Below are 20913 nucleotides of genomic sequence, written 5' to 3' on the forward strand. Positions count from 1 at the left end.
GTAGGACACGCCTGGTCTGAAGCCCGTCATGGGTTATTAAGAATTATTAATAATACTGGAACGCATTGGGCAACGTCAAGGAGCTTACCCCAACCCTAAGCTGTACAGGAGGATCCATGGATGCAGGTGCTCAGGTATACTGATACTCTTTTCAGAAAACCCAAGTTTTGATATCTGACGTTCTCGTAGTGATACGTTCGTTCTGTATGTTCCAATATCTCGACGTTCGATGTGTTACGATTTGCGCATAAAGTTTGGTGTCACAACAACCCCAAAGCCCCGTCTTTGCATGAGGACGAAGACGCTGGAGCTCACAGGTCCAAATACGAGAGAGTGTCACGAAGGACCCGAAATATTCAGTCATGGATCTCAGGCCTAGCCAATGAACACAATTTAGAGCAGCCGTTAGGTCACTTGTTGCCATAGATTGTCATGTTTCAATAATGCAAAGCATGTGCACGCGCCGCAGAAATGGGTATTGTGCAAGCTCTGCATCTCAAATGTGCAGTCGTGATCCAGTTGCCTTCCGCCATGAAGTCATCTATCGTAGAAAACAATGAGAAGTGCATATACCTCGTCAAACACGGAGTTTATGCCCTCTGGTTAAAGAACCAGCTACTCCGCTTGTTAGTGGGTCCATCCTGGTTGGCCTGCTGCAAGCCAGCAAACGTGGGTACCATAGGTTGGACACCGTCTGTGCCACTTCCGCCTCCACCGCGTAGGGGCTTCGCGATGCGTCCAAAAGAGTTGTTACCGAAGTTTCCGCCAGCTGGTGAGTTGGGCCCAAGACCTCTCGTTGATCCAACCTTGGCAGCCTCCAATCGTTCCTTGACAGCCATGAGCTGACTTTCAAATCTAGAAATTTTGTCAGTAAAGGTTTTCGGCGGAGCACATGTGAGGGCTGGCGACATACTTGTGGTTGGCCATCATCAGCTTTTCCTGACTTTCCTGGACCAGTCCTTCGAGACCGCGAATGCGCTCGCCACGAGCGACCAATTTTCTTTCTGCTATAGCAACCTCCTTCTTCAGTTGAGCGTTCTGCTCAACAAGCTGTCTTTGCACCATGGTGAGTTGCTCCAAGTTCCTTTCCAAAAATGCGAGCTTCTTTTGCTGCTGCTTTGAATTGCTGCTCCGTAGGATTGAGTTGTACTGTTCACGCGTGCTGTCTAAATTAATCTCTAGCTCAATGACACGCTCACATCGATCTTGCAAATCGCGCATGAGCGACTTTTTCATGTTGTCAAAATCGGCGAGCTGCTTGTTCAGGCTGGCTCCGTTAGGACCCTTCGCATTTTGTTGTCTGAGGTTCTCCAGCTCGGTTCGTAGGCGAGCGCTCTCGTCTTGTTGTCGCGCCAGGGACTCCTGAAGCTCGCCTGTGGTATTGCCACCGTTCTGCTGGGCAGCCATAGCCTCTTGTAATTTCTGCTTGACCTCTTCGATGTCGCTCTCAGACAAGTTCCGCTGAAGTAGTTCTTGATACTCCTTGCGGGTCTGTGCAAGCTTCTGTTCGAGGAGATCGCTATGCGTGCTGTCGATGTGGCCATTCGAGCTGATGTCTGCCTGCCGTACGAGGGTCTGTATCTCAAGCAGTTTCTCTTTCAAAGCACGTAACTCTTCCGCGTTGACCGCCGCCCCACCTTTAGCAATGTCGAAGAGACTCTCGACCTGCTGCACGACTTCGCGCACTTGGAGCTCGCTCGAGGACATGATTCCCTCGCCCAGATCGAAGCCTGCCATCATCTGTGCCATCCGCTCCCGTTTGAGTCTTTCCTTCTCGTCAAGGATTGCCGATGATTCCTTGGCAGACATCTTAGCGTCCAGCAGCTGGTGCTTAACATCATCGAGCTCCTGTGTGAGTTCAGTGTTGGCTTCTTTGAGTGAATCCATGGTGATTGCCGCTTCTTTGGTCTCAAACTCAATCTTCTCCACTTGCATACGCAATGACTCCGTTTCGCTCCGCGATTGCTCGTGATTCCGGACAGATAGTGTGTGTGCTTCCCGAAGTTCCCGGAGCTCGCTGCGAGCAACTTGTAGAGCCTGCTCGGCAGCCGCTAAGCTGCTTTCTTTCTCGGCAAGTTGATCCTGAAGCTCATTCTCACGTTTGAGGAACTCGTCCTTCTCATCTTTCTCCAGCCCCAAACTGGGTGTACTGGAACGTTCGAGCTCGAGTCGACTTTCTGTCCGAGGCGTCCCGGGGACCTCTTGCTTCAGGCGGCTTGTTGGCGTGGCTGATCTCGCAGGGGTGTGGGACTGTAACTTGGGGCCATCGACCAGGGCTGGAGTCCATTGTTCTTTTGGCACCTGCTCTCCCTTCCGCCAGTTGCCCACCTCGCTTTCAAGCGAGTGGATATACGACTCGAATGTCGTCACCTGGGATTGTGCCTTCTTGAGCAGTGCCTTCAATTGCGCAGGAGACAGTTCCTCGTTGACCTTGGCCTTCTGCTTGATGGTCTTGGCGCGCTCACCAAATCGAAGCGTGGACATTGTCTCGTCATCATTGTAAGACGAAGGCGAACAATTGATGATGAGCGTAGTTCGGGAGTTACCGCCGAGGGACTCCTGAAGGATGCGGGTGAGCTTACTGTCTCTGTATGGGATGTGGCTGCTCTTGCCGTCGGATAGTGCATTGATGACCATGCCGAGCGCCGAGAGAGACTTGTTGATCTTCTTGGCTTCTTCCAATGTTTGGCCACTGGCACCAGTCTTGCCGACCTTTTCTGAACCTGCCAGATCGACGAGAAACAGACGACCTGACCGAGCTGAACCGGACTCGACATTCTTCTGTGTTACCTCGATCACGAAAATGGAATGCGAGCGAGACGATTCCTGGTTCATGTTTGTAGCCGCGACAGCTCTTGATTGACCACCTCTTTCCAACACTTGATACACTTCTCCAACAGAGCCCACGTAGAACTCGCCGAGGCCCTTGACATATACACCACGTTGTTTGTCCTCGTGAATCGGCAGGTTGTCATTTTGAGGCACCAGCAAGTCCCGGATCTTCTCCATGTAGATCTCCATGTAGCTGACCTTCACCGTAAACTCGATGCTTCCGTCGCTCTGCATAATGCTGGTGAAAATCTGCTCCACGATACGAGGGATAATACCCTTTGTTGCTTCGTCTCCTATATCGGCACCCATCATAGTAAACGTTTTACCCGAACCCGTCTGACCGTAGGCAAAAACCGTTCCGTTGTATCCTGCCAGCACATCGTCGACTGTGCTGCGGATCGAGTAGTCGAATACATCATGTTGAGGAGTATTGGTGGGGAAAACACGATCGAACGTGAATGAGCCATTGGCGTCCTTGGATGTGATTGCACAGGTATCGTCGCCTTTGAACTCCACGACCTGTTCACTGCCAGCAGCCAACTCGATCTTGTTCTGCGGTCGGAATCGACACACGACCTTGATTGTCTTGGGTTCCGCCATGTTGTCTTTTTGTGTGAATGGTGGGGCTCTGGGATTATGTGGCAGCGGTGTGCTGAGGATGTCACCACCCTGCACACCTTTTGACTGGACGACCCTCCGCCGAGCAGGTCGTTATGTATCGTGAGGATCCGGATATGGAGTTTGTGTTGACTCCGTAGCCTGCAATATGGGAATTTGAGAGCTGTGTAACGAGTGTTGATGTGCGATTAGCGGCATGTCGAGTATGCGCCTCCACAACACAATCAATCATAGGGCACCCTGTGCACGACCAGCCCCAGATTATCTAATAATGTTGCAAGCTCCACTTGAGGTTTGTTTGTCACGTGCGCAACAACAATTACCCTCCAGGCACCTGCACGCAACGCCCTGGTTGCTGGACAACCATAAACGGTCATCACGATACTTCACTCGAGCGACAATACCAACTTCAGAATAGTGCACAGGTCCGCGAGCGCAAGCTGACAGATGCTGTCGCGTCCACAAAGATCACTCATAATGTCGTTGCGTACTCTAGTCCACCTGGCAAATGTTCATAATGTTTTCGCTCTATGTGCACATACAACTGAGTTATTCATAAATCGTTCATAAGTCTTCAGCATCGACCATCTGGACCACCATACCGCTGGCCGCTCCGCCCCCATTGCAGATGGCAGCACAGCCGTATTCTCCCTTCTTGAGTTGATGGAGCAATGTCACCAAAATCCTTGATCCAGAGCTGCCTAGTGCGTGACCCAAAGATATAGCACCACCACGTGGGTTTATGTTCTCGCCACTAAGCCCCAAAATCTATGCCATATATTAGCTCAATCTTACATTATAATAAGAATGGTTTTGTGCTCACCTTGCCATTGGCCTTGATGACAGCCGCGAATGCCTCGTTGAATTCCCAAATCTTGACCTGGTCGGCAGTGATTCCTGCTTTCTTCAATACGATGGGCACGACCTTGGCCGGTGCAACAGGAAAGTCGATAGGATCGATCGCAGCATCCGCGTAAGCAACGATCTTTGCAAGCACACGCTTGTTGCCGCCGTACGTTTTGGCGAGCTCTCGGTTGACAATTACAAGCGCTGAAGCGCCGTCGTTCATTGAAGAACTGTTTGCGGCTGTGACAGTACCGCTTCCGGAGCGGTCGAATGCGGGCTTCAAAGTTGCCACCTTCTCCGGCTTAAGCTTGTTATAGCCCTCGTCCTCCGAGATGATAACATCGCCTTTCTTGCTCTTCACTGTGACTGGTACAACCTCATCCTTGAAAAGACCCTGCTTCCAGGCCTCCTGCGCCTTTTTGAAACTTGAGATGGCATACTCGTCTTGCTCCTCTCGGGTGATGCCGTACTTTTTGACGGTATTCTCTGCGCAATTGCCCATGTGAATTTGGTTGTAAACATCCCATAAACCATCCTTGATCAAGCCATCATCGGCTGTGATGTTACCGAAGGGCGGCAATTGTGATGCTCGAGCAAGGTAGTATGGTACACGGCTCATGTTCTCCATACCACCTGCTACGAGTGCTTCTTCTTGACCTAGTTCAATTTGCTGGGCTGCGATGGCCACAGCCTTCATGCCTGATGCACACACCTTGTTGATGGTCGTAGCCTCTACAGAGGGATCCAAACCAGCAAATATCGACGCCTGCCTTGCGGGCGCTTGTCCCACTGATGCCTGCATCACATTGCCCATGTAGACGCTTGTGATCTTCTCTTTGGGCACCGACGAGCGGGCCACGGCTTCCCTGATGGCAGTCGCGCCGAGTTCTGGCGCCGAGACGGTCGTGAAGGATCCGTTGAAGGTCGCTGTCGGAGTTCGGACTGCAGAGATAATGTAGGCATCTTGAATCTCTTTTAATCGTCGGACGGACGTGCTGAAAGGTCGCTGCATGCGCTGTGTCGAAGTTGAGACCGCGCCCGCTCGTAGAGTCGAGCAGACAGAATGGCGCACGGTAGTTGAAACCATGATGGCTATGGCGACAATTGGAGAATGTCGAAAAACAGTGAACGAACAAGTCGGTTACAAACCTTGCTTTGTTATGAGTGATTACCAATGAGTGTCAACGTCACCCGAGAGGAGCCCACTACCAAGGTTAGCTGCGGTTCAGCACACGGCGATGCGGAAAACACATGCCGAAGTCGGCAAATATCTCTGAGCTCCAGCCTCCAGCTTCCGCGCATGTGAGAAAGATGTCATAGTTCCCCCCACAAACATGTGCAAAAGTCGACTTGTCCCAAACGAGTAGGTACATCATCGAGTGCATTGCACCTTTGGAGGATCATCACTCTGTAGCATACCTAGGTAGCACCGCACAGTACAAGTACTCGAACTGCACATGCCGGAGTTTCGAATCCTATTGTGTCTGGAAACGAACAACATGCATCATGGGTGGGTAGGTTCAATGGGTTATCTAATTTGCTGACCTCAGCAATACCACCGACTCGCCCGGGGAGAATGCCAAGGGAGTCTGCACGCTTCTACATCCTTTTCACGATCAGTGCTGCTTCGCACGATGAGTGCTGCAAGCATTTTCAAGTAATGAGGGCGGCGTGTGAGATCGCAGCAAAGTAGGTGCTTCGAGATGAAGATCGGACTCAAGACCGCGCTCCTTGGATTCACTGGATTAATGTACTCCAGCGCATGGATGTTGTAGCCGTTCTAGGCTTTGAGTGCTCTGTCTATCGCCGACCTGAGTGTGAATATTCTTTCCGGACTTATGACCCACAAGTTTATATGTCAGGCCTTGAGGCTCCATCGCCGTCCGTTGAGCATTTGAAGCGACATTGGAGTCGTCCACTGTGCCTATAACGTGCGTGACTACAGTTTGACAACGGCGGACCACCTGGGCAATGCCCCGGTTAATCGTGTCTTTGATGTACCAGCTGCTGAAAAAGAACCGCATTCTGGGTTTGAATGCAAAGTGCATCTCCTAGCCAACGACGACAGGCATAAATTTCGCCTGAATGCACGAATGCACGAACCATTTGCTACCGCCATTCAAAAATTTGGAAGACAAAGACTAGCCAACCTTGGAACACACAAGGACTGGTGAGCCTTGCATTTGCCGGCGTATTTTGTGCGATTGGGCTTCACTGGACTTGAAGCTGTTACCTGGTCGTTTTCATGAATGGTTCGCCTTGATTTATTTCGAGTTAAGATGCAATATTGCTTAGTGAAAGATTCTGAAGTCTATTGAGCCAATGAGCGAGCAAAAGATGAGACCAACCTTGGAAGGCTTTGTGATTATGTAGTTGTGTAGCGTGTGATGTTCATTTCGCACAAGCATGCCCCGATAAATATTCGGAAGCCACAAACGCGGGCGGAATGGAGATGCTCTCACGTTCCCTAAAGCAAGATGACAAGTGCGGATTTGCCTCATCAAGCTACATTCATCAAGATCTCAAGCTTCTGTGGTTCTCAAATCGCGAGGGCATTCATGGCACTACCCTGTACAAGTGGGAAGAACCATTCGAGGGTCCTAAGGTCGTCCTTCCCAGTCTCATTGGATTTTAGTCGGCGCTTCGGAACTGTGTGCGAAATGTACCCATGTAGCATCTCAGTCCAGTCCTGAAGGGAGCCCCGGAGGCTTCGACAACAACCTTGGAATTTACTGTGCATTCGCGTCAGGTGACAACCGAGGCAGACAACATTGAGACTGTGCATACGGTCTTTCGCCGACACGACCAGATTTGACAAGCCACATAAATTTGTGTTCAGCAAGAGCATCCTCTCCTCACCACTGTTCTGCCATTGTGCATGAGGACTGTTAACTGCCGCAATAGGAGCAAATGAGCTTCCAGGTTCGGCAAAGTGCGCGAAGAGGGTCGGCAATTTCAACTGTATGAAGAGTACCTACCTACAGGACCTAGCCATTCAGAATGTCTTGTGACCAGCACGCTCGAGAGATTCAAAGCTAGCAATGATCATGCCTGCCTTGCCTGCGGAACAAAATCTCGCATCTGTCCCATGTGAGTCGTTTTTCTTGTCCGATCTCCCGAGGAACCGACCATGCCCGAAAATTATGTCCACGTGAACAGTTGGGCTAATGAGCGGAGGGACTAACCAAGGACTACGCCGACAAAATTCCCGCCACAGGTCTACTGGCAGGACCGTGGGCGCATTCTTGTTACAAATACAGGAGAGCAAAGACTACCTACTGCAGCGACGCCTGAGACTCCGGGTCGGACCCCAAACGGTAATACTTACATTGGAGTAAACTGGCCGCTCGGTTTGCCCGATTTATAGAATGCATCATCTGAGGAATGTCGCATGGCTTTCTGACCTCCGTCCGTGTAATTTATGGCCTGACTGGCCGACTGGCTTTGGTGTGCCGGCATGAGGAGTCGTTTAATTCGCGTTACGAAAGGATATTACTAAATGCAAGTTGTTCTGCGGTCAACTGCGGCAATTGTAACTAGGTTTAACTTCAGTCGTATCCCAAGGCGGCTATTGGATTCTCAGGGTCATTACATGTGGCGCGCTGACCATGCTGCAGTTGCGCACCAACTTCTCGCCGTTGTTCGAATGTTGTCGATCATGGCGTCTGCAGCCCGAGGTTGGTTTCATTGTGAGACATGAAATGAGGTCTGGACATGATCTTGTCTCGTTGCCGGAAGCCTGTCTAATTAATGATTGAAAGTTTTATCACAACAAGCGGCGGTAGATGCATCTGGACCCTGTCTCATGGGCTACTGTCAAACCACCCGCGGCCGTAGACATAATCGTCGGAAACAGGGAGCCATCAGTCATTAGAGTTCACGTAGGCCGTCACTCTGGACCGAACATCTTTGACAGCCACGACGGCGTATTCCAGCCGGCGCGGGCGTCGTGGCAGAAAATGCACCACCCGGATTTGCTGCACGCTCTCCGCTCGAGGCCCAAAGCCATGCAGCCCAAATGTCACGTCAACCAGTCATCAGGCAACATGTACTCGCGGTGTGTTTGTTGTACGGTGCCGTGCAGTGATTCTACTCCTGCACAGCAGACCAACACCGATCAGTTCCTCGGCGGCAGATGCTGGCCCCCGCCGCCCCACGAAAGCCGTTGGCGATCTGACAACGGGCAAGGCCAGCTGACCTGAGCAGATGCCGCTACTGTACATGTATGAGCGACTCCACTTTGGCCTCGCACGCCGCCTCGTCTCTAATCATCATTTTTAGCCGCAGCATTCGTCAGGCTTCGGATCGGCATCGAGCGTGAAGAATGCACGACCGTTCCTGCATCCGACACCCTTGCCTGGAAGCAGGGCCCTGTTTTTTGCTATTACTATGTAAGGTGTGGATTTTGTTGTGATGTTCGCACAGGCCGGGTGCTACGCACCTAAGTAAAGTGTTAATGCGCTTGGTAGTGATTCCCTTAGGTAGTATAGAACCAAGATTATGCCCACTCTAGTCACCTCGAACGAGCGCTCTCATGTACTTCTACCTTGTACTTTTCGAAAGTTGACGCATTTGCCCAACTTGGTCCGCTCCCGGGCATTATACCTGCCGCATTTTGCTGGAGTGTTTGAAGCGATCGCATACCAGATCCCGATTCCCATCGTCTAAAAAGAGCTACCGCAATCTCCACTAACGACCTCCGTGTTGTATGAGAAACTGACACAACCTTTCGACAATCGTGATACAACGAGACGCTTCACATCTGATCTTGCTGACGACGCCGCAATCCCCCGCCCGCGCCTCGACAGCCAATATATACTGCAGAGGGCCATCGGTCTTTGGTCGTTCACAGACGTTGACTTTCCCACACTGGAGAGTCCCACTGTCGACATAATTCCCATCACCACCACGATGCTGTCCCCGACAGCACTCTGCCTGCTCCGTGCAGAGGATGTGCAATTGTTATCTCAATCAGAGGGCTTCAACTTTCTGAGGAGGCATCTGTCTGACAATTTCGACTATGGGTACGTCGCAAGTACCTAGGAATAATTCTTTGTGTTGAATTCGCCGCTGACCATGCTCGTAGATTTTGCGCAAATCACTCCACCTACGATCATGATACTCAAGCACATTGGCTTATGGTTCGGGATATCTTACATGCTCTACTCGTGCCTGTAGTGGAACTGTTCGACAAGGCTGTTCGAGTGGCTACTCAAGCGACAAAGGCGTCAAGACCCGAGGACCTCGAATTCGCATACGTCGGGGACGCGCGAGCTGCTTTCATATGGCTACAATGCTTCTTGTCCTCTAAGCAAGAACAAGATTGGTGTTCTACTCGCGGCTGTCCGGCGTGTGTTGCAAATCACTCTTTCGAGTCAGAGTTCAATGTGCGGCTGCTTTATGCGGCGTGTTTACTGAGCGATGCGCACCATTCCGACGGAAACGAGGCATTGTGTTTGCCAAATCTGATTTTCTTCTCGGCCCGGCTTAGACACGCGCTCGCCAAAGACGAACTATTCGGCAACGACTTCTTCGACCGGCTTCATGACAAAGCCAACGCTACTCTCGATGGCGTTGAGGATTTGATACAACAAGTTTATCGTATCGATGGTCTCCTGTCCCAGCCTACTTCACCAGCGGTCAACGGTGAAGTTTCCGACGCCTGCAACATCCTGCTCCCACTTGGCAAGCAACCTATGATGAAGCTAAAGCGAAGCAAAATGGCCAAACGACAAATGAAACTCAAGGCCGAGGCCGACTATTGGATCGAAGAAGTCCTCACCAAATGCTGGGATGCGCTGCATCCCGTGACAGATCAGCCTGTGCTGAAGCCTTCGCCTTATCTCTTGGATGCCCCTGTCAAGCCATGTGCGCTTGTATCCGTCTCAGAGCTGGCACCGAAGTGAACGCTGTCTGAGACTCCTGGAAACAGGAGATACATACTTCCATTCGTGAGCACTGCTCCTCTCCATCTGATCCATCCTCCATCCGATCGTCGCACGACAACCATAGGACTTCTGCGAGCGATTAGCGTCGATACTCCAGGGCTCGATGCGATCGGTCGGGCCGATTGCCATGCGAGACCAGTCGCGGTGGTGTAAAGTCGGCGTCGATTAAAGACCTGAAAGTGCAGCACGTCAGTGCGCTTGAGCCTGACAAGCTAAAGCTTTGGCATCGAAGCTAAGCATGCAAGATAGGACCGGCATACCCAGACGTGCTAGGCACCGTGTCGACGACATGCGTACTGTTAGCAAAATATATGGTCGCAAAAGCGCCGACAGATTGTTGCAGTATCGCATCAGCCCATCGAAGCTGTGGCAGCGCCAGTGTCAAAGCGACATGGCCTGGAGATGGAAATGCTTGGCGACTCATGCATTAATGCGATGAACGCATTATGACGAAGGGTTCTGAGAAAAGCGTTGGAGATGTAGGACTTTCACGAGACTGCCCAGGTGCGTAGCGCTTCTCACACTCAGCAAATTTGCACCCGAGTGACGATATGTAAGAATGATGACAAAATGTAACCATGCTTTGGATACAGTTCGGACCGTCCTTTATAAACGTCCGACTGCCAGCAACCACGCTCACTTATCCATCGTGCGATCTGCCGCTCCAGGTCCACAAGCTGAGATCGAGCGTGCATTATCTGAATTTGACTTGTCAGCCACAGAAGTCAATGACCAAGGGAGACAAAAACGATCAAGATATCGTCGAGCTGCGTAGTTAGCTTCACTTTAATTCTTGCTCATTATTATGCCGTGACAATTTCACAAACTTGATATATTTTACTCGTGGTGATCACATCAATGGTGTAACATTATATGGACATCCACCTGGGTACAGGAGGGCGGCTGAAGCGCATCAGGCACCAGCTAAATTTGTCCACCATCCGATAAGCGCCGCATAGCTTTCAGTACTCGCCCATGTGAACTTCCACAAGCTCTCTCTGCTTGATATTTCCCGACCCGCTGCGGAGACTCACGATATTGTTGCATTACAGCCGCACATCGAGAAGATCTTCCGCGCCTTGCCGCATGGACGACAAACCATCCCGAGCCCGGTCGGCCTCACCGGAGCGTGGTGAGCCCCGAAGCACACATGCGAAATTATCCGGTGGTTTCAAATGGAAAGAGAAACAACCTCGAAGTGACGACGCCCGGAATCGCAACAGTGATCATCTCGAGCGAGGTTATAGAGACCGCTCGCCTCGACGCAACGATTATCGCCGCGATCACTTCGATGACCGTCGCGATCGGGATGGCCCTGCGTCTCGAAGAAGCTGGAATGATGAAAGGGACTCTGGCCGGCATAGGCAGGACAGGGACGATTACAAACGGCATCGAGATCGTGATTCCGGTCGCGAGAGAAACTACGACTCTCGGCCTCACGATGGTGGTCGGGACAAATTCCTGGACCGTGAACGGCCTCAGCGGCAAGAGCGATCTGGGAAGGACGCCAAGGATACGCAGGACAAGGCAAAGAAGGAGAAGGATAATAACTCAGCCCCTCCTCCGCCACAGCCACCGTCAGGGGAGCCAATGATCATCGTCAACATCAATGATAGATTAGGTACCAAGGCTGCAATCCCCTGTTTCGCAAGTGACAGTGTCAAGGCATTCAAAGCTATGGTTGCAGCGCACATAGGTCGGCAGCCGCATGAGATAATGCTAAAGCGACAAGGTGAGAGGCCGTTCAAGGACATCTTGACCCTCGAAGACTATGGTGTGAGCAACGGAGTACAGCTGGATTTGGAACTCGACACTGGGGATTGATCTCTTCGGAGCGACCAACACGATTTGCACGGCGTTAATATGAGCGCAAGCGATGTGCGCGGAGGACAGACTTTACGTCAGAGTTGTGGTGGTGGCCCTTGATCTCCAGAGGTGGGCTAAGAACCAACATCGCTACCTCCATCATACCATGATTCAGGCATCAACTGTCAAAGACGTCTACGCATTATGTAAAAGACGACATCCAGACCCAAGAGCTAGGTATCTAGCATGTTAGAAGATCTCATCTCGAGACAGACAGATCGAGATGCTTAGGTCGAATCGGCCTATATGGTATTTAGCGGAAGTTGTATTGCGCTCTTGCCGAACATTTGGTCGAACATATGGCAGCTGCACGGAAGTCACGCGGGTGCCTACCAGTCGTATATCAACCTTGGAATGTTACCTACACTCTAGGTACCTACCTAGGTAGGTATGTCTCCATTACGAGTGAAATACTTTACCGAGTAGGCAGGCGGGTAGGTAGGCAGACACGTGGGTACCTAGGAAAGAAAGTTGTATTCACTTTCCAAGTTCAGCTCTAGCTGTTTTTTCGAACACTACTACACATCAATTGCTCCACTTCACACTTGGGCAGATTCTCTTGCGCAACATCTGTTGTCCCATCAGATTCGCGGAGAAGGTAGGAGTGCTTGTCTCGTTCTATTGTCGACATTCCGGACTCACGAAATCCCGAAACAGCTCTGGCAGTCGTCACTCGACTCCGATCCTTTGCGGGCTTCGTCTCTCGACCCCACAGCGCTTTATCTTCCACAGGCATCCTCCTCGCGGGTGTGTCACGTTCGCAATTGCGCTCATGTCACGAGGGTTCGATGCGGATGCCTACAACGGCTTCAATTTTGGCGCAGGAGACCCTTTGCCTCATCTCGTGCCGGCGGCCGGAGCCTCTATCAGAGGCTCGCAAGTAGGCTGAAACCGGTCCGTGTTGCTGTGAAGTTGATCGCTTACTTCATTTGACGGTCCTAGTCCTTTCGCAGCTTTTACCGAGATGCAGATGCCAGGACCTATGCCTACCTACGAGACCGGAATGTTTCTATTTCTTTTCTGAAAGAAATCGATTTGTTTCTATCGACAAATTCAAATCTCGCGAGACACTGTCCTGATTGGACTGAAGTCATCAACCAGCCAGATGTCCTAGCTGCTTACCTTCACTTTTTCAAGGGCTACACGAGGCCGGCCCGATATATCGAAGGAGTCAGCCACAGTTCAATACTTATGAGTTTCGCGTGATTCCTGGTTGACCATGAGCATAGATTATACCAAGCTTCCACGATGTGCGCCTGCCTGTCACGCTCCCAAGAATGGCAGATCGCTACGACCCCGAGCTCGAAGCATGGTTCGACGGAACGCCGTACCGCACTGATCTTTTGCAAGTCATGGACGAAGAAGTAGACAGAGTTGCTGCGAAATTATGGCGGCGTGAGCATGTCACCTTTCCAGAGCGGAAGTTCCTGGCGTACTGTGTTTGGGGCAATCTCGTCGATGCCTTCAAGTATTTCGAGTACAATTATCAGACAAGTTGGCTTCCCCATCGATACCTCCCCGAGCACGGTATGAATCGATCTTTGACGAAGACTGATGCCGTTTCATCAGCACTAACTGTGACTGATAGTCATGCTTCTCAAAGTTCCAAAACCGCCAAAATATTGTGAGCCAACACCAAGGACCATTCTGGGAAGATACGACCCTCACGTGTCGGTTTCATTCAGAACTGTCCGCTTCAACATGGCGCGAGCTCACGATGCTGGGGTCGATGTGTCAGACGTATTGATGGAAAACTTCACATCGGCGCTCTGCCGGCAGAAGCTCAGACGGCCAGAGATAAACAGACTCCGAAATGACGCGTTGCAGTTGCTCGACGACGAACGTCTACAAAGTAGGGAACGAGACATCGTAGATCTGATCATGGGTTTGACAGTGAATGCTGGCTCAGCGAACCGTAGCACGAGAATGCCACCGAGACGGACGCGCAAACACGGTCGAAGGCATGGCATCGCCGAGCAGCCAACCCGTGGGCAAGGCCACGACCGAACACTGGACCAACTCGAACAAGCTCTGCGCAGAATGCCCCAGTGGGAAGCACGTCGTGATTCTGGCCTGGCAACTGTGGATCTCGACACCGTCAGGCTTCGACGCATGCAGAAGCAGAAACGCGAGTGGGTAAGCTTGGCTTTTGCCGTTGTGCAGCAACGTGGCTTGGTCAAGAGATCGACCGCGCAGGAATGCCGTGCGCTGTTCACACCAAAAGCCTTTCTCAACAGCAACCATGACCGGCAGCGTGACGATATTTTGCAAGAGCTTAAGTGTTTTCTGCAAATGTAGAGAAGTGAGTGAAGAAAGCATGAGCGGGCCTGGTCATCGACTATGGCAGGCAGCATTGATCGTAAAGAGATGTAAATATTCATTAAGTGTTGCGCAAGTCGCTCCACATGGAGGAGAAGCTCAAACAGACCAACGATGTTCCATAAACACTGCCTACAGACATGATTATTCTTTGTTCAGTTTGGGGGAGAGTGGCGTCGCACAGACGGAAAAAAGTTCCACCACGGAGAGACGTTTGACATGAATGAATCATTTTTTCTGCTTCTTTCTAGATATGCACTCTCAAATGAATGACGCCAAAACTCCGGGGACTTGAAAGATTACAGGAATGGTCATTTTCTTGGATGCCTCCCTCGCCGCATTTTAAAACACACTGATATAATTGTTTACCCGATCCTTTTGGTTCTGTGCGATGCATTCGGATATCCAGGTGATATTGCGGATTTCCTGTATTGTGTAAATTAGTAATATGCTTGGAACGTGAAGCTATTGGGACCGGACGTAAAAGTCCAGCCGGATGGAAACTCACCTGCTCTCGCAGCTTCACCCACGCGTACACGACGGCATGAGTGAACTGATATGTGAAGGCCAGTTTGGCAATCTCCATCTCCTTTCGGTAGAAGAGATCCTCCAGACTCTTGCCTTCCTCATTGCCCATCCCGCCGCTTGTGCTGTTGCCACCCATACCCGTCTGATCCAGCATCGTTCGGTAGTCAATCACGCCATCCACAGCTATCCGCACACCCTCGGCATCGTCGGCACGGCTCAGCATGAGCGTACCCTCGGGATGTAGACGGCCGAAGCTGGGGTACAACTTCTTGCGATCCTGCTTCGACAGCTCGGTGCCGAATGAATTGAGTGTGATGTTGATGCTTCTTCTGTCCGCCTCAAATTCGAGAACCTCACGCATGACCTCCTGTGTTGGCGTGCCTGCAATGCCGGCTTCCTCATTCACAAATCTGTAGAAATCCTCGAGGTAGTTCTTGTAAAGGGTGTTGCGGATGATTTCAATATTCAGTTCATCGAGATCCTGGTGGCTCAGAGAGCCCTTGAAGTAGGGCGCCAGCGGTGTCTCTATCAACACCGAGTTGTACAGCTCTTCAATATTGGTCGCCACGCACAAAACCGGCATTGTCTCAAACCAGCCAAGCGGGTGGCAGCGCTCCAGCAACTCTTTGGTATCTCGTTCGTGAAGCGTTCCCGTGATGAGTAGCGCGACGTTGTCGATCATGTAGGCATATGTGAGGTACTCCATGAATTTGGACAGACTTCCTGTGGCGTTGGCCTGAATGTAGCGGAATTCGGCGACGAGCTTGTCCATCGTCTTGTCGGCGAGAGCGGATGTGGAAGGGTTGGGTGGGAGGCTGGCGAGGTAGTCGCCATATGAAGGACCGAGTTGCAGTTTAACATCTATGGCACGCATGTCAGCAAAGGATGTTCAGCTCAAAAAGATCGCGCTTCCGGTCGGTGTGGTCCACTCCGGCGGCGGGTTGTCACATACCGTCAATCGTTTCGCATTGCGTCAGATTTCCGTAGTTCTGGTTCGTGAGCAGCGCATTACGATAGCCACGGACGATACCCTCAATGTATCCGCCTGTGACGTTGTAAAGCATTCCCTCGGCCATGGTTGCGATTGATGTTGTTTGGAGGAATGTGAACGGACGCAGGCTCGCTATGACGATCCGCAAACATGTCTGGAGCTCGGGGATGTCATGAGCGGAAGCTACGCCAAGACCTGCATCAACCACGTGGAGGGGGTATCGACTCGACGGTAATTTAGGCATTTGGCAATTAGATACCTAGGTTGGTACTATTCATTTAATTACTCCTACCTCCAGGGCGGCCAATACGATGTAGTGATCGTAGCGCGGCTCAAAGTGTAGTTCGCGCCTGTGTTTGTGTTTGAGGTATTACAGTACACCTAGGTATGCAAGCACAACTAAGAGTCTAGCACAAGCTTCACCTGCACTTCACCCCGTCTCTCACCCAAGCTTCGATTTCTGGTTTGTTAGAAATGTCAAATTACTAGCAGTGATGTGAACGCACATTATCACATTGATGTTCAAAAATGTATACATTAATGCGTACGGACTTTTGGAACGACATTTGACTGCCGAGTCATGATATTGAAATCTTTCGAGCAGCGTCGCGACACACGAATCAAGACCTGAAAGGGTTGCAGAAAATTCGAAAACATTGTCATGAAAACCGTTGCAATGTTGCAAAGTGCAATTTGCGAGCTCGGACACGATGTGACCGGGATGGCTCAGTCCATCTCCATAGCATGAGCCGCGCAGAAAGACGAGTACTCCTCCACCTTGGAGGCACTGTAGGGTGAGGACGTGACCGAGTCCTCAGCGCCACCAGCCGTGTCAAGCTTCGCATGAATCTGACCTCCTGGCGCAGCCAAATGAAGCGCAGGCATCATGCTGAGGCGCGAGATCAAGTCCTCTGGCTCTCGGGTAACGAGCCTTGCCTCGGTAAGGTCATTGGAAAAGATGTAAAATTCCTGTTGACCATTGTATGCGTTCAGAGCCCTGACGAGGTACGCCGGGATTTCCTCGCTGCCATACTCGAACCAGATAGCGACATCCTTAAGGTTAGAGTAATGATTCTGGATCCATTTGGTATATGCAGCCTGGCTGATCTGACGCGCCTCGGAGGAGTCCATGCGCGCCCAGCTTACGCCGAGCTCGCGCGTTGCTTTGTCGACCAGCGGCTCGGTCGTGACGTCGCGCATTTGTGCCGGGAGCACGAGCTGCGCGAGATGATCGTTACTTGATGCGTCCGAGTCGACTCGTTGCGATTTGCGACTCGCGATTGAGGGTCTTTTGATGTGGCCCAATTCGAAGACGCTTCGCACATCGCTTTGTTCTGGTAGTAGCGATTGCGCATCGTCTTCGCCATCGGGATTGTCGCCACGAGATCGCTTTTTCCCGGCTATAGACCCAGGGGTCTCAGCTAGAGGTGTTGTTGATGTGAGTGTGGCAGAGCGACTGGTATGAGTACTGGATGACGGTTCGGATGGGCGTATTGCTTGACCATTCTGATCAACATAATGGCTGCTGGCGAAATATTGATCTGACGAGGCAGGCTGCATGAATACGGTGGGAGAGGAAGTGTAAAAGCTGTTAGTGGCAGCCATGGCGGTGGGCAAGATAACAAACCAGTTCGCAGATAACCGGAAATCGATAGTGTTAATATAGATGCAAGATGATCGAAATTGAGGAATGAAAGGTTATTGCTTCAATTGACGAGCAGGCTGTGGTCTTGAAGCGGTGGCGATGTGGAATGAGAACTTCGTATTGGGGAAAGTGGTCGCGAACGGTCAAGCAACGAGCCTTGTTGTCGAGATGGTATGAATGGTTCGCAACGGCGATCAATGCGTTCTCTTCAGCATGTGAACCGTAAGTGTCAAGGAAGGTGAGTGTGGGGAAGGGAAGCGAGATCACAGAAGTAGTGAAGTCCGCAATCAAGAAGCATGTAAGATTCTAGGAAAGGAAAGGATAAAAGCTCGCATCAATTCCAGAGAAGGACGAATGGTGGTGTGCTATCTAGGTACGGCAACCCTGGCGATGTGTGTGGGTGGGTGTTGTCCAGTGGGCATATGAATAGGACGATTGACTGAGAAGGGTAGAAAGCGAGCGCTAGAGGTGGACGATGCGCAGCGGGAGCCCTATGTGGCTACTGTTCTTTCAGGGCTATCCTGGATCAGGCCGGTGAGATGAAGGGTCAGAAGAGAGATAGAGAGAGACACACTCACACTCAGAGCGAGAGACAGATAGACAGAGCGAAAGTGCCCGTGTAGAGACAGAGTGATCAGAGAGAGAGAGAGGGTCGGGAGGTTGGTGGGCTCGAATGTTGGTCATGCCTGGAGCGCAATGGACGATACTTCTTGCTTACCTTATTCCGCGGTTATTCAATTGACGGACTTTGCCGTTGTTTCGTCCAATCCTCGCTTTGAGCCTTTGAGTCTAAAATACTTTGCGCCTTGAATCCGCGATGATGGGGCCATTGATTGCTTCTTCACACCATTTGAACCAATTTGACCGACATGCCATCGTAAAGGCCTGTAGTCGCTGTCGTGCATGATCGAGGAAGACATACTCACGGTTAGATACAGTACACGGTGAAGCCGGCTTTCCATATCGTCAACCACAATCGATGACAAGCTGCTTGCCCAGAAGGACAACAACAGGGCAGAGAAGGGACGCCATAGGAAGGCTGGTTATCCGCAGCGCATGGTGCAGAGCCGTTCTAGCAGGTACCGAGTAGCAACGTGGACTCCATACTGCACCGTTCGACAGGATTGCGACGAATCAACTCACCGCAACAGCACTGGGGGGCCTTGATCAGGTATAGTCCTGCTCGGCCCCGCTACCCTCATTCGGCACAAGCGATCACTGGCGGCGCCTCTTTTCCGGGCCAACCGTGTCTCGTCTACCTAGACATTCGTGACATTCCATAATGCAAATCGAGGTAACTCTCTACGTCCGCGCCGTACTGTGGGCAGCCCGCCGCGTCCATGTATACATCTTCAGGCGCACCAAGTACAGGAACTAATACAGAAAGCCTCGAGCCCATCCGCCAATTGTACGCTGATGTAAAATAACCTTGGAAACCAGGCAGGCTCAAAGACACCAATGAACAATTACACTGGACAGTAGTTCCAATGCCCGCCAATCTCTGCGGGGAAATTGCGTCAGTCCCGGTTGCACTTCACTGCCGTCGCGCTGCCGTCACTGATGAGCGAATGGCACGGTACTAGTGTCCTTTGCTGGATCATCATCACCATCATCATCAGCACGCGGGTTGAGGACCAGGAGCTTCGAAAGTTGGTATGATTGCAGGAGTTATCAAATATATCATTGTCCAATTCCACGAGACGCTTGGGTTAAATTCATGACGTCTCGAATGTACTCCCGTAACCTTGCACTCTGCTTGGAGACTTGTGCCTCGCGTGCATTTGAACAGTCCGTATCGCAATACAATCATGAGTCACCCTAATTGCATGCTTCTCTCGATATCGGTATCACCGCCGAGTCGTTAGATGCGACCGCCATATCGGTCTTTGAATGTCTGCTGATCGGTACACTTCCCGAAAGGGCAGCAGTCCATGGCGAGGCTTTTGGCGCTGGCACTGTAGCCATCCGAAGTCGAATATCCACCGTGGCATTTGCTCCACTGCCAGTCTGAGTTGGCCTGGAGAGCGTCAGGATGGGCCTCATACGAGCAATGGTATTTCTCTTACATTTTGAATAAGGCCGATGGCCTCTCCCGTGCAATCACTGCTCTCAAATACCGCGATTGTGCAATAGCCTGCCCACGAGGAGTCAGTCCGCACCGTTGGACCACGAGATTCTGCGCTGCATACCGTAAGACGAAGGATGCCTGAAGTAATCAACAGGTAGCATCCAGAAGTGCTTGTGCCACCTATACGTCATGGCATTCCAAGCACCTCCATCTTTGAAAGCGAAGCATTTGATGTGATTGCCTTTCAACTTGCGTGATTCATGACTGATCTTATTGCTGCAGGCGTATGTCTCATTATCGTAGGTCTGGTAGCGCTGAACGTTGATGTTGAAGTGCCAGGCCCTTGCATCACAGGTAGACGACAGGATAACAGTCGCCAGGGCGAAAAGCGAACAGATCTTTGTACCAACCATCTCGACGATGCACTTGGTAGTCTTGGAGGATGAATGTCAGATTTGAGAGAACGGTGACTGCCAGATCAGTGGGAAATCTCTCGTCTTTTTGAATTGATCATTTTAACCATGATTACCGCAAATCCCGTCCCTCGTGGGCCAACACGTGGACGAGATCTTTTTTTCGGCGACCAATCGAACTGGTCGTGGTGCGAATCGCGAGGCTTTGTCGCAGCGATTTACGCGATCTTAAATATGGTCCCTACGGTACTATAGTGTTGCCTAAGGTATGGCCAGCCGATGGTGATGAGCTTTTGCGTGACGGTCGTCATTACGGATTGTGTAGCCGAAGATGAACTCAGCATCGCCCTCAAGAGATGGGACGTCACAGCGATCAGATCTTGGAGTGGTAAAGAGTTCGGCAAGTCGAAGAACTCGAGCGAATCGTGAGATTCTATGTGCACATGGCTGGTGTCTGTACATCCTGCGCAGGCTGGTGTTCTGATATGATGATTCATTGCAATACTCCCATCGACACCGGACGGCGTTGTGCCGATCGCATGCCCTAGCTAAAACGACCAAAGATGAGAAATTGTCACAGCCTCAGACGACTGGCATGTATATGAAATTATGATGTCGGATTCAGTCTTCCTCTAAACCCAGCCTTACGTACCATAGTACTGTAGAGATTGAGCATTGTCCTTTCGAACATCCACAGTCTAGTTCGAGCCTGAGCCTACGAATCATGAATGCGTGCGTAGTGGCAATCGATGCAGCACGAGAGGCACGTTCTGTTATTAACGCAGAGCATGATGGGGTCGACGCAAAGCTGCTTCCCTGCTTCGCGCTAACCATGTCGA

At 51.2% G+C, this 20913-nt stretch overlaps 9 protein-coding genes across 9 annotated transcripts; 3 read left to right on the forward strand and 6 right to left on the reverse strand.

Annotated features, from left to right (window-relative positions):
* Positions 1 to 199: 199 nt before the first annotated feature.
* Positions 200 to 3649, reverse strand: K489DRAFT_429629 (kinesin-domain-containing protein). The gene is made up of 2 exons (XM_033608379.1): positions 914 to 3649; positions 200 to 855 (listed from the first exon to the last, which is right to left on the reverse strand). Exons 1-2 carry the CDS (start codon positions 3430 to 3432, stop codon positions 591 to 593), a joined length of 2784 nt encoding a protein of 927 aa, XP_033462387.1. The 5' UTR covers positions 3433 to 3649; the 3' UTR covers positions 200 to 590.
* A 365-nt stretch (positions 3650 to 4014) lies between these two features.
* K489DRAFT_429630 (thiolase) lies at positions 4015 to 5548 on the reverse strand (the record flags this gene model as incomplete). The annotated part of the gene is made up of 2 exons (XM_033608380.1): positions 4274 to 5548; positions 4015 to 4218 (listed from the first exon to the last, which is right to left on the reverse strand). The coding sequence occupies exons 1-2, from the start codon at positions 5381 to 5383 to the stop codon at positions 4015 to 4017; spliced, it is 1314 nt and encodes a 437-aa protein (XP_033462388.1). The 5' UTR covers positions 5384 to 5548.
* A 3659-nt stretch (positions 5549 to 9207) lies between these two features.
* K489DRAFT_408027 (uncharacterized protein) lies at positions 9208 to 10202 on the forward strand (the record flags this gene model as incomplete). The annotated part of the gene is made up of 2 exons (XM_033607423.1): positions 9208 to 9320; positions 9383 to 10202. 2 exons carry the CDS (start codon positions 9208 to 9210, stop codon positions 10200 to 10202), a joined length of 933 nt encoding a protein of 310 aa, XP_033462389.1.
* A 1095-nt stretch (positions 10203 to 11297) lies between these two features.
* Positions 11298 to 12068, forward strand: K489DRAFT_315282 (ubiquitin-like protein; the record flags this gene model as incomplete). Its single annotated transcript, XM_033601076.1, has 2 exons — positions 11298 to 11563; positions 11618 to 12068. Coding segments are annotated over 2 exons (717 nt in total), but the record flags the coding sequence as incomplete, so codon positions are not given.
* Positions 12069 to 12776: 708 nt separating this feature from the next.
* Positions 12777 to 14542, forward strand: K489DRAFT_155832 (uncharacterized protein). Its single transcript, XM_033599255.1, has 4 exons — positions 12777 to 12990; positions 13053 to 13280; positions 13340 to 13637; positions 13699 to 14542. Exons 1-4 carry the CDS (start codon positions 12883 to 12885, stop codon positions 14406 to 14408), a joined length of 1344 nt encoding a protein of 447 aa, XP_033462391.1. The 5' UTR covers positions 12777 to 12882; the 3' UTR covers positions 14409 to 14542.
* On the reverse strand, positions 14480 to 14855 carry K489DRAFT_377906 (uncharacterized protein). Its single transcript, XM_033604272.1, has one exon. The coding sequence runs from the start codon at positions 14659 to 14661 to the stop codon at positions 14491 to 14493; it is 171 nt and encodes a 56-aa protein (XP_033462392.1). The 5' UTR covers positions 14662 to 14855; the 3' UTR covers positions 14480 to 14490.
* K489DRAFT_377907 (ATPase, V0/A0 complex, subunit C/D) lies at positions 14721 to 16202 on the reverse strand. The gene is made up of 3 exons (XM_033604273.1): positions 15910 to 16202; positions 14938 to 15818; positions 14721 to 14855 (listed from the first exon to the last, which is right to left on the reverse strand). Exons 1-3 carry the CDS (start codon positions 16190 to 16192, stop codon positions 14772 to 14774), a joined length of 1248 nt encoding a protein of 415 aa, XP_033462393.1. The 5' UTR covers positions 16193 to 16202; the 3' UTR covers positions 14721 to 14771.
* Positions 16203 to 16674: 472 nt separating this feature from the next.
* Positions 16675 to 17553, reverse strand: K489DRAFT_408031 (uncharacterized protein; the record flags this gene model as incomplete). The annotated part of the gene is made up of 1 exon (XM_033607424.1): positions 16675 to 17553. The coding sequence occupies one exon, from the start codon at positions 17551 to 17553 to the stop codon at positions 16675 to 16677; it is 879 nt and encodes a 292-aa protein (XP_033462394.1).
* A 1994-nt stretch (positions 17554 to 19547) lies between these two features.
* K489DRAFT_155936 (uncharacterized protein) lies at positions 19548 to 20183 on the reverse strand. Its single transcript, XM_033599257.1, has 2 exons — positions 19660 to 20183; positions 19548 to 19610 (listed from the first exon to the last, which is right to left on the reverse strand). Exon 1 carries the CDS (start codon positions 20072 to 20074, stop codon positions 19742 to 19744), a length of 333 nt encoding a protein of 110 aa, XP_033462395.1. The 5' UTR covers positions 20075 to 20183; the 3' UTR covers positions 19548 to 19610; positions 19660 to 19741.
* Positions 20184 to 20913: the final 730 nt, after the last annotated feature.

The sequence above is a fragment of the Dissoconium aciculare genome, assembly GCF_010015565.1.
Source record: "Dissoconium aciculare CBS 342.82 unplaced genomic scaffold K489scaffold_3, whole genome shotgun sequence".
In the NCBI taxonomy this organism is placed as follows: Eukaryota; Fungi; Ascomycota; class Dothideomycetes; order Mycosphaerellales; family Dissoconiaceae; genus Dissoconium; species Dissoconium aciculare.